General features: G+C 42.8%; 1 protein-coding gene across 1 annotated transcript in view; it reads right to left on the minus strand.

Annotated features, from left to right (window-relative positions):
* Positions 1 to 14,732, minus strand: part of SLC26A5 (solute carrier family 26 member 5) — a 37,065-nt gene extending 22,333 nt beyond the window's left edge. The window contains exons 1-4 of the mRNA XM_044980248.1: positions 14,606 to 14,732; positions 3,118 to 3,329; positions 2,771 to 2,910; positions 171 to 281 (exon numbers count right to left, since the gene is read on the minus strand). Of these exons, the coding sequence (XP_044836183.1) occupies positions 171 to 281; positions 2,771 to 2,910; positions 3,118 to 3,272 (406 nt within the window). The 5' untranslated portion in view covers positions 3,273 to 3,329; positions 14,606 to 14,732. The remainder of the gene's footprint in view (positions 1 to 170; positions 282 to 2,770; positions 2,911 to 3,117; positions 3,330 to 14,605) is intronic.
* Positions 14,733 to 14,876: the final 144 nt, after the last annotated feature.

Raw genomic sequence — 14,876 nt, forward strand, 5'->3', positions numbered from 1 at the left:
AGATAAGATGACAGCAAACACAACCTGCTGGCGTTGGAGACTATGAAAAGTACCTAAGAATTTCAAGTTTAATTAAGAAAAATAATAATCAGAAAGTCTGTTCTATTTATTCATTTTTACAAAGTATTATTTGAAAAGAAAACACTTCAATTGTACATAAAGAAAGATACCTATTGATATGTGTCTGGAGGTCCCAAAAAAGGTATATAGAAAAACAGGATAAAATGAAGAATATAGGCCAAATACCGGGGGAACAGCTGCCAGCAAAGCATAGGCTAACCCTAGAAAATACAATCAGAGAGAAAGGGAGCCATGTTAGGAAAAAACAGAAAGGGTCTGTTTCAAGATAAAAACCACATCATCCCCTTAATGATATAACAACTATTAAATACATATAGCAAACATTTCATGTCACATGTCCAAAGAGACATGAGGAAAGAATGTTCTTCAACTGCACATATAAATTTAGGGCCTGATCCCACAACCCAGAGTGATCCCATTGAGGAAACAAGAAGTCTGCAATGACAGGCTTTGGGCGGTGCATGTATTTTTTTTTAAATGGACCATGTCTTCAATCATCTCTCCCCAAGAAGCTTCGAAAAATAAAAGATGACAAAAAAGACTAGGACTTAACTGCTGAAGCATCCCACATTTGCTTTCCTTCCTTTGCCAAATACGTGTGCCAGTCTTTACTGATTTACACTCAACCAACCACACTGGGATCACTGGTGTTGCTCACTGGTGCAAGTCAACACAAATTTGGCTCAAATGTAAAATACAAGGGAAGGACCAAGCTGTAATCTCTTGACCTTATCACTGCCACTAGTAAACAAATGAAGAACAGAAGCTTCTGTTGTTGGTAAAGGAAAAGATCAGGAGCGGCTCCCAGGAGCACTTGCAAATGCCAAGAGAAAGAATCATTTTTTAAAAAAAGGAAGCCACAAAACAAAGAGCAAAGTTCACTGCTACTCACCTATAAATCATGTGGCAATGAGTACTATGAGATAAGGCTGCTGCAGTTTGTGTTTCCAACACATAACAGACATGTAATACCTTTGGCTAGAATATCTAAATGCTTTGTCCAGCTAGTATCTCATTTAAAGTATTTTGAACGTTTATCAATAAATTTGCAGTGCTAAAAATAAAAATAAGAAGGCTGCCCCCCAATATAAAAGTCCCTAAGTTAAACTGAGAAATGCACAAAACCAATAGATTGCACACCCAGAAAAGGAATAATAGCCTCTCTGACAGGCTAGGGTTTGAACCTTTTATTATGTAGAAGTGATGACACCTGTAAAAGCCTCAGACACAGTTGACTCTTTTTACTCATTCCTAGGTTTGTCTCTATTCAAAGAGGAGAGTGTGATCTCAAACCAAACCAAATATAAGGGAACTCACTTACACTTGCTAATAGTGGTGGTGGTGGTAATAGTAGTAGTATTGTAGAAGCGCCCAAAGCTCCAACCAGAATCAGGGTCCCATGGGCCTGGGCTCTACACACACAAAAAGCTGTGCCTGCACTACACTTCCCTGGGAAGCCTCCCACTGCAGCAATCCCATTGGTGGCAGCAATGACCTGCATACTAGTATAGACAGTATGTAAGTATTTTTACTTGTAAGTAGGTCTGAAAAACCTGGTGGTAAAATGCTGGTGGCCACCTGAGTCTAGGCTACATGAGTGTTCCCACTGATGTTGAAGTACCAGTGCTAGTGTAACAGCAAATATGGATCCCTTCCAAAATACACCTTCTACTAAAGTGGACAAGACATGGTTCCTGCCCTGAAGACTTTACTCCACTTGCAGGGAAGTGGAGTAAGACTTCCAAGTTGTTTCAGTGCATTTCAATGGATTTTCACTCCTATCATCAAGCTTCTCTCCACTAGTCTCCATGAAACACAGGAATCACCACCGACTACTCTGCACTGGCTGAGTAGGGGAGAAGAAAAGGAGTCACCACCACGTGATGAAGGAAAAGATAAGGACCAATCTCTGGCTCCTGATCTTGCTGAAGTTGCTCCAAGCAGAGGAGTCAAGCCAATCTTGCACCCCTCTGGCATTCCAGAGATGATCTAGCTGCCAGGGACCTATACAAGTGAAGAAGAGTAGACCTGCCACTACTCTTGGGATGAATAGGTGAGGAGGGAGTAATAATTCAGGTCTTTTATCAACATGGTATTTAAGCACATGCAGGTGAGTAGTTTCACTGACTTCAACAGGACTACTCATGCTGACACACTTTGCAAATATTTCATAATGGGCTCTTCAGTCTATGAGAAAAGTGTAACATGATCCAATGGCTGGAAGCTTAAGGTAGACAAATTCAGACTGGAAATGCAGTGTAAACTTTTAATTGTGAGGGTAATTAACCATTGACAATTCACCAAGGGTTTGTGGTGGATTCCCATCACTGGCAATTTTAAAATTAAGTCTGGCTGTTCTTCTAAGAAGATCTGCTCTAGAAATTATCCTGGGGAAGGTCTCTGGCCTGTGCTACACAGGAAAGCTGACTAGATGATCACAGTGGTCCCTTCCGGCCTTGGAAACTGTGAATTGGGGCCAAGTTCTTTGGGCTAGGTGCTCAGAGGGGAGGATTTAACTTGTTACCACTGGCTAACAAGATGTACAGCAGCACTTTAAATAACAGCCTTTTCAACTGGTTTTCAGCATGTTGTGAAGCACTACCACACAATCATCCAGGAGATCACTGCCACAACAAGACACACATGATTATCTAAGAAAGATAATAAAATTACAGACAGTTCTACTCACCTTGAGGAAGCTGCATAACCCCAGTGCTTATACCTGAGACTATGTCTCCTAACAAATATGCTTTCACTGGATAACGGGGCAGCCATTTTAAAATTGGTAAAAAACTGTAGAGATGAGACTTGGCTTTCTTGGAAGAACAACTGAAAATACAAAAAGGAAAAGAAGCGAGATCATAGCAGAGGGAAAATAAAAAGATTATAGAGCCCATCCCCTCGCTATCAAATTCTTGCAGACCATTGTTTTTGGTTTGCTTATTTGTTTTGTGAGAGAGAGAGAGAATAAATGACCAGTTTTGCAGATTAACTAAATAAGAATCCATAAGGTACTAGCAGATATAAAACCCATACCGACAAGAATGTGCTATCTTCTGGCTAAGAGGCTGAGGCGTCTTTTCCTTCTTGTGCAGCTGTCCTTGTAAGAACTCTTCGTTATATACCGGTCTCTCCACCCAGTACATCTGGGTTTGCACAAGGCACTCTTCATGTTCTTGAACATGTTCCATAGTACATTTCAATTATCAGGAACAGAAGAATCACTCCAAAGTCTCTACAAAAAAACCCTAGACACACACAAATATACAGTTTAGCTCATTACTATTATTTTTTAAACATCTAGTTTGTGGTTTCCTTCCAAGAAGCTATAAGGACCTCAGAGTTTGACTACTCAGATACTATAGTGAGCAGTGTGGTTACAAATGCATTGATCAGAAAGCTTGTATAGCAGCTGTAAAATCACAGTTGTTGTCTTTATTACACAGAAGTGAATATTTCTACATTTCTCTTTCAGGAAAAAATCTCCTGCATCAATTATTTTGCAAGTATGGAAACTCAAATTTAATACTGAGGGTTAAATTCACTTTCATCTGTTCTTCCTCTTTCCCTCACCACAGTCTTTCTAAAGAGGACTGCAACAGTTTAGGGAGATGTGTTATTTCCTGCTACTTCTCCTTATAAACAGTCACTGTTAACAGGACCAGGAGTTGAAACTCAAATACAAATATAGACTCCCCTTTAAAATTCAGAAATTCACTTCTCTTTACTCCAAGCAGTCAGTGACTTGATTTGCCTGTCCATCTCCCTCCTTCCCCCTAAAAATTTACACTCTCTTATTTCAGCTATGACAATACTATCTCTCAGGCAAGTAGGGGACAGAAGTAGGCACAATCCCCATTGCCTTCAAAAGGCTAGTCTCCCAATGCCTGTGCCAGGTATTATTTATTCCCAATCTTGTGCTCACGGAAATCAATGGGAGTTAATTTTGAATGACAAAAAGTGTCTACAACCAGCTAAAAATACTTGACTTCCAAGTTTCTTAACACCTTACAGGCATACAGTGCTTATCCTGTCTTGCTCTGCATAGCTTGTTTGTGCAAATATGGGTAAAAAGAAAATTTCCACTCTCATTTATGAGCAATGAGACAGGCCCATTAAACTATTAAGTAAATAGGACCTGGTTAATGTTAACATGTCAGATTGCAGAAAGGGAACTTGGATGGACAGGAGAAAGCCCCCCTCCCCCAAAAAAGCAGCACTTTTTTTCATATTGACTTTTAAAAGTAAACAGTATACATCTGCTTCACCTTAGTAACCTGAAAGTTGGAGATAGGATAGCACTGATTGCCATGAATGATGAAATGTTATAACATGTTAAGGTTAGATTCCCTGATCTGGCCAAGCTGTACCACGGGGGTGGGGAAAGGGTGGTTTTGAGCTGCCCTGGTCTCAGGGCTACCAGAGACCAGCATAGGCCCGCAAGAGCTAGTCCAGCAAACGGGGATGAGCTGGATACATTAGTTTCAGGATTTCCCTTTGGCTGGGCCATGCCCCAGACACCAGTGACCAGAAGAGACAGTAGTGTAGGAGTTGCTATGGAAGCCTCATGCAGGCACAAATTTTAAATTACAATTGGGCATTACTTTTCTTGTATGTCTAATGTTTTAGGGTGAATGTATTTTAACTGTACAAACTAAGGCCCCAATCTCCCCTTCCCATACACACGTAGCTTTCTCCACACCAGTACTCCCACTGGCTTCAATGGGACTTCTCATACATACAGAATGACACACGCGACTAACTATTTGCAGGATCATGGCCTAAGACTGTCAGCAAAAGAATCCACTGTTGAAGTACAGACAGACACATCATTAGAGAGAGTCACAGTGAGGGAGAAGGAATAATCATTTTAGTCATCAAATTACCTTCCTTCCTCACCAATTCCCCTGCTGAGGCACTTGATACAAACCACAAAAGAATATACTGGTGGTTATTTAACTTTATAAACCACTCTCTTTAAATTCAAAGAGACCCCAATCAAAGCAAAGATACAGCAGAGGTGGAGAGAAAAAGACTGATTGCAATGCGGAGGGAATTGTAACCACTACCAAGTACTAATCGAGGAAGATTATGAGTCACAGCTCATTACTGATGGTGGCCAGGTCCTGAGAAGATACATTGTTTCTGACAATCTAAGGGCTGGACTTGCATTGCGTTTACATTAGCGTAAGTCTGGAGCAAATCCACTGACATCAAGGATGTAAAAAAGTTTATATTTTACTTTAGTTCTGACTAAATCAGGGAGAAAAAACTAATTAAAGTGACATTTTGTATGCATCTTTATTAATATTTAACTTTTTTATAGCATGGAAACTGATTTACAACCTAATAAGCTAGGCTCAAAGACTGCTAGTGACATTCGTGTATAAAATTCTGTTCATTCATGCAGAAGACTTAGACCCCAAGAGGACATGTTACAATTACTTCCCTTGCTACTGAAATGTGAACATATGTGCTATATACTGCAGAGCAGGTTCAAACCGTAAGAAGCAAGTACACTGACAATGAGGGGACATGGAACAAATCTGTTAAATTCCAGCCTAAAATGTTCAGATGTGGATACAGAATCTCATTTAGTGTATAATCCAAAGCCCACTAGAGTCAGTGGAAAGGTACCCACTGACTTCAGTGAACTTTGGATCAGGCTCTCGGTCCCCAATACAGCAAAGTATTTAAGCACATGCTTATCTTTAAGCATAAGAGTAGTCCCACTGAAGTCAATGAATCTAATCATCACATGCTTACAGTTAAATTGCGTTTAAATGTTTTGCTGGATCAGGGCATAAATGAATAGACATTAAACAATTTACCAGCCAGACACACACACAAAGCTAAAAAGGATCTGATTCACTGAATACATGTTCTAACAGGATTTAACTATCCAGCACACACAAGCTCCACGGTTGTCTCCAGAGTTAACCGTTTTGAGTGCTAAGCAGTGCTTAACGTAATGGGGAGTGGAGTCCCTTAAATCAGTGGTTCTCAACCTTTCCAGACTACTGTACCTCTGTTTTGTTTTGTGTACTCCAAGTTTCACCTAATTTAAAAACTACTTTCTTACAAAATTGGACAAAAATATACAAAAAAGTGTCAGCACACTATTACTGAAAAATTGCTTACTTTCTCATTTTTAACCATACAATTATAAAATAAACCAACTGGAATATAAATATTGCACAGACAGTGTGTAGTATATAGAGCAGTATAAACAAGTAATTGTATGAAATTGTAATGTGTACTGACTTCACTAGTGCTTTTTATGTAAGCTGTTGTAAAACTAGGCAAATATCTAGATGAGTTGATGTTTGCGGGGAGGAATCATCTTTGGGATTTTGTGGGTCCATACTATACACAATGAAAGGCTGCTCTCAGATAATCTGTGCTTAACAACAAAGACTGAATTACTGAGCAATAAGAGTACCAGCAGTATTTCTTATCAGCCAGATAACCTGGGGTAATTGACAGGCTACATGCAGGAGACTTAAGAGGTAGTAGTTCTTTATCTGACTGATAAAGGCCTGCTCTGGATGCTATTATTAATCTGAAGGTGTCAAAAAAAGTGGGACTCATGCCACATTAACACATGGTGAGAATGTTCTAAGGCTACTGCGTACCTTAAAGCGGCTTGGCTGTGTGGCTACAGCCACAGAGTTGTAAGGCACACTGTGTAGCCGCTTTTTATTGCCAGGAGACAGTTCTCTTGGCGACAAAATAAAACCACCTCAAACGATGGGTGGTAGCTTCGTCACCGGAAGTGTGGCTCCTGCCGACGAAGTGCTGTCCACACTGGCGCCTTCGTCGTCAAAACTTTTGTCGTCCAGGGGGGTAGTTTTCACACCCTTGAGCTACAATAGTTTTAATGACGAAAGTGCCAGTGTAGACAAAGCTTAAGTCATTGACTCTCAACCATTCCAGACTACTGTACCCCTTTCAGGAGTCTGATTTGTCGTGTATCCCCAAATTTCACCTCACTTAAACTACTTGCTTACAAAATCAGACATAAAAATACAAAAGGGTCACAGCACAGCATTACGGAAACATTGCTTATTCATTTTTACCATATAATTATAAAATAAAATCAATCTGAATATATTGTACTTGCATTTCAATGTATATAGAGCAGTATAAACAAGTCATTGTATAAAATTCTAGTTTGTACTGACTTTGCTAGTGCTTTTTTATGTAGCATGTTATAGGGTTGATGCACCCCCGGGAAGACTTCTGCGTACCACCCTGGGTATGCGCTAAGTGCTCCATGTTTCAAATTTCAGATGCTTCACCAGGAAGCTTCAAACAATCTACACTGACTTCTGGAAACTGCATTACAGACCAAATTCTGGTCTGGTTGAAGTCCGTGAGAAAACTTCCATTGATTTCACAGGACCTGGATTGGCACTTGGGTGAATGTTTTTAACTGTATGGATATATTGGATGGACACAAGTGGTGAAGCAGCTCATCCCTCGGAGCCAAAACACAGCACACAATGAGGAGTAACAGAGGCAGAAGTGTGAAATTATGTAGATTTCAGATATTAAATAGGTACACTTAAAAAAAAAGTCCCACAATAGGACAGTTTTGTTTCTTTAAACTGCACATTCTGTCACCATCCAGTGGCACTGCTGGATTAGCCAACCTAAGAGCAGATCCCCTACAAATCTTCACACACCTTTTGACTGTGTTAAACACAGCAAACATATTAACTCTACCAACACAATACACCTTCTTATCTCCAAACATAGCCTTACAATACAGGTAGGTTTAATATGTTACACTAAATATACAGGAATGCTTTTCTGTTGGACAAATCCAAGTTAAACTCAGACTGCAACCCTTTGAAGTGTTACCTTTTAGTTTACAGGGGTGAAGGTCATGGCTATGGACTAGAGGAAACATGCTGTAGCTCAAGACAACACATGCCCCATGCATCCACATTTCAAACCATTCATGGTTAACAGAAGATTGCAAAGGCTATAAATCCCATATCTATTTAGGAAACAAAGTTATTTAAAGAAATACCTTAACTCTTACTATTTACTCTTTTTTCAACCCCCTTCTCTTCTCAGGCCTGATTCTCCCTTGCCCTACTCGTGCAGTTATCACACAGGCACACAGTGGCTGTAAAATGCTAAAAATCAGGATGGTAATGTTTTACATCACTGCAAAAAGGGTGTAAGTGCTCAGACAAGGTGCTGGTCACAGAGAATCAGGTCCCTTGCGTTCCTCAGGGTTCTCTCCGTGATCCCCTCCTTAACTCTCTCTGCACTTTAACGTGGGTCAGATTCATTTCCCAAATGGCTTCATTTATTCTCTGTGGATGACTCTCAAACCTACCTCTAACCACCTCACATCTCATCTTGGATGTCCCGCATCCCACTACAATACAGCAAAGCAAAAAGTCTTTCCTTTCTCCCATGCTTGGAATCATGTTTAGCTCCTTTCCCCAATTCCACATTTTAGGAACCAGTTGGTTCCTTCTTGGTTTCAAAAATCCATTCGTTCACTTACAGCCCCCCCAACTAAAGCACCCAGCTACACCTTTATCTCCCCCACTTTCCTCTCTTCCCCACGCACCAGTTCATCCAAAAAGTCACTTTCCTCACGCACTGCCCGGATCATATCACTCCCCTCTTTGAAACCATTTGTGATTTCTTAACCTCCCTATATAGTTCAAGCTTCTCACCCTCATATTTAAGGCTCTGCATAAATCTGCTCCTGAGTACAGTGCTGCCCTCATTTCATCCTACTCCCCTCACTCATTCCCTCTGTTCCACCCAAGTCTCCTGACTAAACACGGGTTCTTCCCCCCCACACACTATCTCCTCTGTACATTCTATTATGCTGCTCCCTCTTGCCAGAAACCTCTCCCCTTCCAGCTACCAACCAGCAGCCTCTCTTCATGCCAGTCTAACACACACACCTTCTGCACTGCCTGTCCATGTCAAATCCACCAAGGAGTGACCAGGGCTAGGAGGTGTGAAAAAAGTGGTGGTGGTGTCTATCACTCCCACATCTGCCCATCCCCCTGCCCAGCAATTACTTCTGCCCTAAGCTAATCTTCTGAACTCTCTCCAAGCTGTCCCCATGTTTCTTAAAGTGTGGTACCCAAAACTGGACACAATATTCAAGCTGAAACCTCACCAGTGCTGACTAGAGTGGAACAATGAACTCGGTGGATGAGTTCTGTAATGAACCAATGGGATCTGACCATGCAGAATTATTGCAAAGGCCCTGAATTTCAACTCAGCCCTTACTTAGGTAAAACTCCCACTGAAGGGACCCTATATGGACCTCAAGATTTGTTCCTATGTGTTTGTATTTCCTCTCTGAGGTCCAGATTGTGATACTACTTAGACTATCAGCCTACTCTACAAGAAGTCCCACTGGAGTCAATGACACTACCTGTGGTATAAGCTGCCCTTACTCAGACTAAGTAAGGGTATCATAATTTGACTATGTGAGCGATGCCCTAATTGTTTTGCTACATGTGGTGCTGTCCATTTGTATTGTACATCACAAACTGAAACTGCATGAAGAAAACATGCAAGAAAATCCCTGAGTGATTCAACATAAAATTTTTAACCTATGATCTCTTGGACGAGGGACAATAGTGATATTTACCTCAGAAAATACAACCACCTTTGATCTTTCTGCAGCCACTGCACTTTACTGCTTTTTAAAATAGCCTAGATCATATAATTGATGATTGATGTTTCATACCTCATTTCCCACGTCAAAGATTAAAATATTTTAGCTTCTAAACATTTGTTCCATCCCGTCAAATTCATTAGCCCTTTAATACGCTATGTTGTGTTCAATAGCTGCTGTTTGTTTTCTCCATGACAACCTATTATAGGTCACTAATACCCATTTTTGGAACATGTGATACTTATGCCATGTTGATAACACAGTTCAAATCACGGCTCACTTTAAACAGCAAACCAACCCAGGCCCTCCTCCACAAATTTCAGGTAAGAGGGGGCTCTTGTTTCCAGCATAACCGACCCTATCACAGCAAAAACAAAGGGAGATTTAATCGTTTGGCCATTTGTATTCCTCTCTTTTGCAGCTCTGGTGACTCTGGGCCTGATCTTGCCACCCTTACTTCATCACTGCCCTCTCATTAAACTCAGCGACAGCTTTGCCTCATGCAATAGGAGTAAAAGAGTTAAAAGTGTTCAATCAAATCTCATGATATTCAGGTGGGGGAAATCAGGGTCATAGTTTGACTTATGTCCACTTCATCATGCTGAAATGGGTTGGTCAGGATTTGGCAGGTGCATGAAACTATGGGCCAAGTTCATCTCTCCAGAGACAACAATCCCTGGGTTGATTGCATCAGTGGCCCAAACCCAAGGCCACTGATGCAATCATTCTGAAGTCAGACCCCTTGTCACTGACTAGGAGGGAGAGAACATAAATCTAGGCCTCACACTCCATAAACAAACCCACAATGCTTTTCCACAGTCCACCATGTGACATACAGACAAGTGAATTTACAATTTAAAGGGGCTGGAGTTTAGACATTTTAGCTCAGAATAGCCAGCCCTAGTATCTTTTATGCATTTTTTGGAGAGTGGAAAAACAACCAGATGCATGACTGCGTGTCTGAGGCTTTGTTTTAACAGGCTCTGACGTTAAGGACTATTATCAAGGAAAGTGCCACAAAAGAGACAGACTTATCAGTCTTTTTATGCATTGTGGATGGATAAAAAAAAAAAAGAGTCACAGCTGGACTTCCTAAGATCATCCTTTATTCTTCTGTCCATTACAGCATTTATTTAATCAATCAATATAACAAGTGAGAGGTCAGATGAGGTGCTCTCACCTCATGGTAAAACCTGAGAGGGGGGAAAATCTCTCCAAGGATTCCTTAGCATCATTTCTCCCTAATTGTTCTATTGGGGAGGTGGGCTTTCCCATGCAGCAGAACAGGCTGCATAGTCTGCCCCAAACCTCAGGTGTGGGGGATCCCTGAGAGATTCATTTCTGGCCTAGCTGATGAAAACTTTATTCTATGGAAGATTCTTTCTGGGAGAAGTAGTAGCAACTACTTCTACTGTGTGTGAACTGATTTTATTATTTATCCAATGGAGCCTCTCTCCCTTTTCAAAACCATTCAACCCTCCAGTCAGGGGAATAATCTACATTTACACTGAAAACAAAAGACAACATGGGCAATATTCAGCCCTTGCTTAATTTTTTTTTTACACTTCTAATGTAGATTTTTGTGCAATACACCTTGGATTAAATTCCAATTGCCCTACTCATATGAGTAATATCAACCTCAATGACTCCATGAGCGGGATTTGGTCCATGACCGGTTCTGCCCTCATGCATGCACTTGCTATTTATCTACGATTATGTTATCTAACTGATAGCGACTTCCCGTCTCCTGTTTGCTCAGGAGTGGACCCTGGGGTGTTCCTCATTTGGGAGAATCATCCAATGGAAATCAGCTTCCTCAATAATGCACTGTCAAGGTTACACAAGGAGGGGATGAGTTCAAAGTAAAACAGTTTGCATTCATTTCTCTAGAAGTATTGAGGATTCCTGCTTAATGGAACTAAGCAGCAGACTTGAAGCTCCCCAGGTAAGGCAACGAAGCTGATGTAAAATGTATTTAATTAGAGACTCACATTCTGGGTTCGGCATTTCCCCTCTTACAGCTGATGACATCACTAAGAAGGAAAGCAGTGCAAGGGCTGACACTCCTGAACTAGCTGTAAGTGTCACCTTAAGCGTCAGCTGTTGCAGGATAAAAACCATTGGCCAGAAGTAACTCTCAGGCCTTGCAAAAATGAAACCATAACTGAGCAACAGTACAACTACACCAGAGGTTGCTGCGAGTAGACAACACCGAGGGGTTACTTTGGATTTCCACCAGTTATTGGTTTAAACCGAAACCCAGAAACCCTAGACACATGCGAGGGTAAGACAGATTGCTGAAGCAACTTGCGGATTTCCTAACAGTCAACTCTTGTTACATTTAAAAAACTGTAATGAAATTGAAACATTAGAGAGTAGGAGCCTCAGTGCCTAAGCCACTTAGGCATTTTTGAAAGTTCCAGTCTTTAATATCACCAGTTACAACAAAAGCAAGGCAGCACATAAACCAACATATAAGCATAGCTAATGTTTGTATCAGCTATGCCCAAAGAGTTTTACACTTCCAAATTTAAACTGTCAAGTCCATGTATACAGGACAGCTTCCCAAAGTATGCTAGAAACAATGAGTGTGTCAACTGGGGTCTGTGACAATTAAAGGCCCGATCCTGAAAGATAGTGAGCACCCTTCTTGCAGGACATGTCGTTGCCGCTTGCAGGATCTGATAGTCTAACTTCTGAGGTCTGACAACTTCTTTGAGTTCCGGGCACATCAGCATTTGAGGGGAATTGTTAGCACCATCTAGTTGTGTCTGACTGCAACACACACTCCCAAAAAATTTACAGCTTTCCAAATTAGTTAAGTTGGAAAAGGAAGTGTAGCCTAGCAATTAGAGCCCAAGACTGGGAAGCAGTAGAGCTGTTTCTAACTCTCTCAAGGCTCATCGTTACTGCAAAGTTAACTCTGGTTATAACTCGAATGCTGTCCTTGACTCTACTCCTGTCCACACACAAAAACAGTTAACTTGAATGAAGTGGTGCTTTTAACCTGAGCTGGCTGGCCTGAGAGGGGATATAAGCTACAGCTCAAGCAGGCACAACCTGTTTGCTATGACATTCTGCAGTGTGGACTCAAACTATCTTCATTTGAGTATCAGTAGTCCTTCAATGCCTTCCCACAGTTCCCAAAAAGGACCAGGCAAATTCTCCCACAATATACCAAGAAAGAATTCATAGTGTGGCTCAGCTTATTGCAGCACTAAGAATGGCTGGATATGCCCCCATAAGTCCTACCACTACAGACAAGCAAGTGTTATTTTAGCATGGCTGCTCTCACACAGGCTAGGCTAACTCAAATGAAGATAACTTGAGCTAACTGCAGCAAAGACATACCCTCACTGACTTGTTGCATGAAGCTGGGCAAGTGATTGCCTTACTTTCTCATTTGTAAAATAGGGTTAGTAATACAGCAGAAATTTACTTAGCCAAATCCCACTGTTTACCTAAAACAGAACCCTGGTCCCTAGGGATTTCAGATAAGCAAGCCTTAGATACACTTATAGTAGACTATATTTGTACACAAGTATTTAAAAGGACCTTCTGACAATTTTTTCTCCCTCTTGTTGAAAACACTACCAAAAATCAAGCATCTGAAATGAAACCCCCTTCTTAAGAAAGCCAGCCAGCTTTCCCAGTGCAAGCTAGTTCACTCTAAACGTGATGAAGTCAAGCATCAGTGCACACAGGTGTGAATGCCTTTACATAGTGGGTGTGAAGAGTTATGATCAGCAGCCCTACTGAGTCAGAGCTATATTATAGCAGACATGACCAGGAAAATGTTTCCCTCACCAGTGGATTATATGAATGTCCATATCAAGGCCTGCTGCAAATGGCTCATTTGACTATCTAGAGCAGGAGTAGGCAACCTATGGCACGGGTGCCGAAGGCAGCATGTGAGCTGATTTTCACTGGCACTCACACTGCCCAGGTCCTGGCCACCGGTCCGGGGGGGCTCTGCCTATTAATTTAATTTTAAATAAAGCTTCTTACACATTTTAAAAACCTTATTTACTTTACATACAACAATAGTTTAGCTATATATTATAAGCTTATAGAAAGAGACCTTCAAAAAACATTAAAATGTATGACTGGCACATGAAACCTTAAATTAGAGTGAATAAATGAAGACTCGCACAGCACTTCTGAAAGGTTGCCGACCCCTGACCTAGAAGTTTTATATGTTCCTCCAAGCCTGGCATAGCCAGGGTCATAATGTACAAACGCACTGTTGGGAAACTTGACTGGTGAAAGTTTTTAAAGAGACTGAGATTCCTGGCTGGAAGTCACTTCTAAAGGGCAGAGTATTGGTAACAGTGCTCCCCAGGTTCCTCCCTTCAGCGCAGAAATATTGTATTCTTGCAGCGTGTAAAGTCACCAGATCCCATTGCCAGGAAATGACTGATCCTATGTCACAACAATCCCCCGGCTTCTCCTCTCACACGCAACCAGTCCCCAGCTAGGGGCTACTTGAAGCACAGTGATGGTTGGATGGTGTGTGAGCAGCTAGCGGGATGCACACACCGGCCCGCTCAGGCACTAGCGGGCAGCAGGCGCAGCCCGGGCCCAGGTCCGAACACCCCCCCGGGAGCCCGGCAGCGATAGCGGGCAGGGAGCTAAGGCTGGAGGGCGGCGATCCGCTAGGACAGAGCGGCGAGCGGCGCAGCAAGGCCGGGAGAGCCAGGAGCCGAGTCCCCCCCGGAGGCTTCCCGCTGCCCAGGGCGCAGCTCCCCGCCCGCTGGCCCGGCAGCGGAGCCCCGGGGACGCGAGCCCCCGCCCGGGACGCCCCGGACCCGCTGGCCGCCCCGCTCAGTGAGCCGAGACCGACCGGGCTGCACTCACCTCCCGCCGCCGCCTTCCCCAGCCAGGCTCCGCTTCCAACGCCGGCGCCGTGACAGCGTCACCCCGCCCCCAGCCCGCCCAGGCTGCGCCCTCCCCTGGGCGCCGGTAGCACCCGGCCGGCGCTGCCCCCAGCAGCGCACACGCCACCCGGCGGGCGCGATCCCGAGCGTGGCTGGGAGTCGTAGTCCCCCTTCCCATTGGCCCGCGGCTCCCCCTGCACCAATGAGCTGCCGCCGGACCCGGCTCGCGCGGGCTGGCGCGTTCCAGGTGA

Source organism: Mauremys mutica, chromosome 1 (genome assembly GCF_020497125.1).
Source record: "Mauremys mutica isolate MM-2020 ecotype Southern chromosome 1, ASM2049712v1, whole genome shotgun sequence".
Taxonomy (NCBI): Eukaryota; Metazoa; Chordata; order Testudines; family Geoemydidae; genus Mauremys; species Mauremys mutica.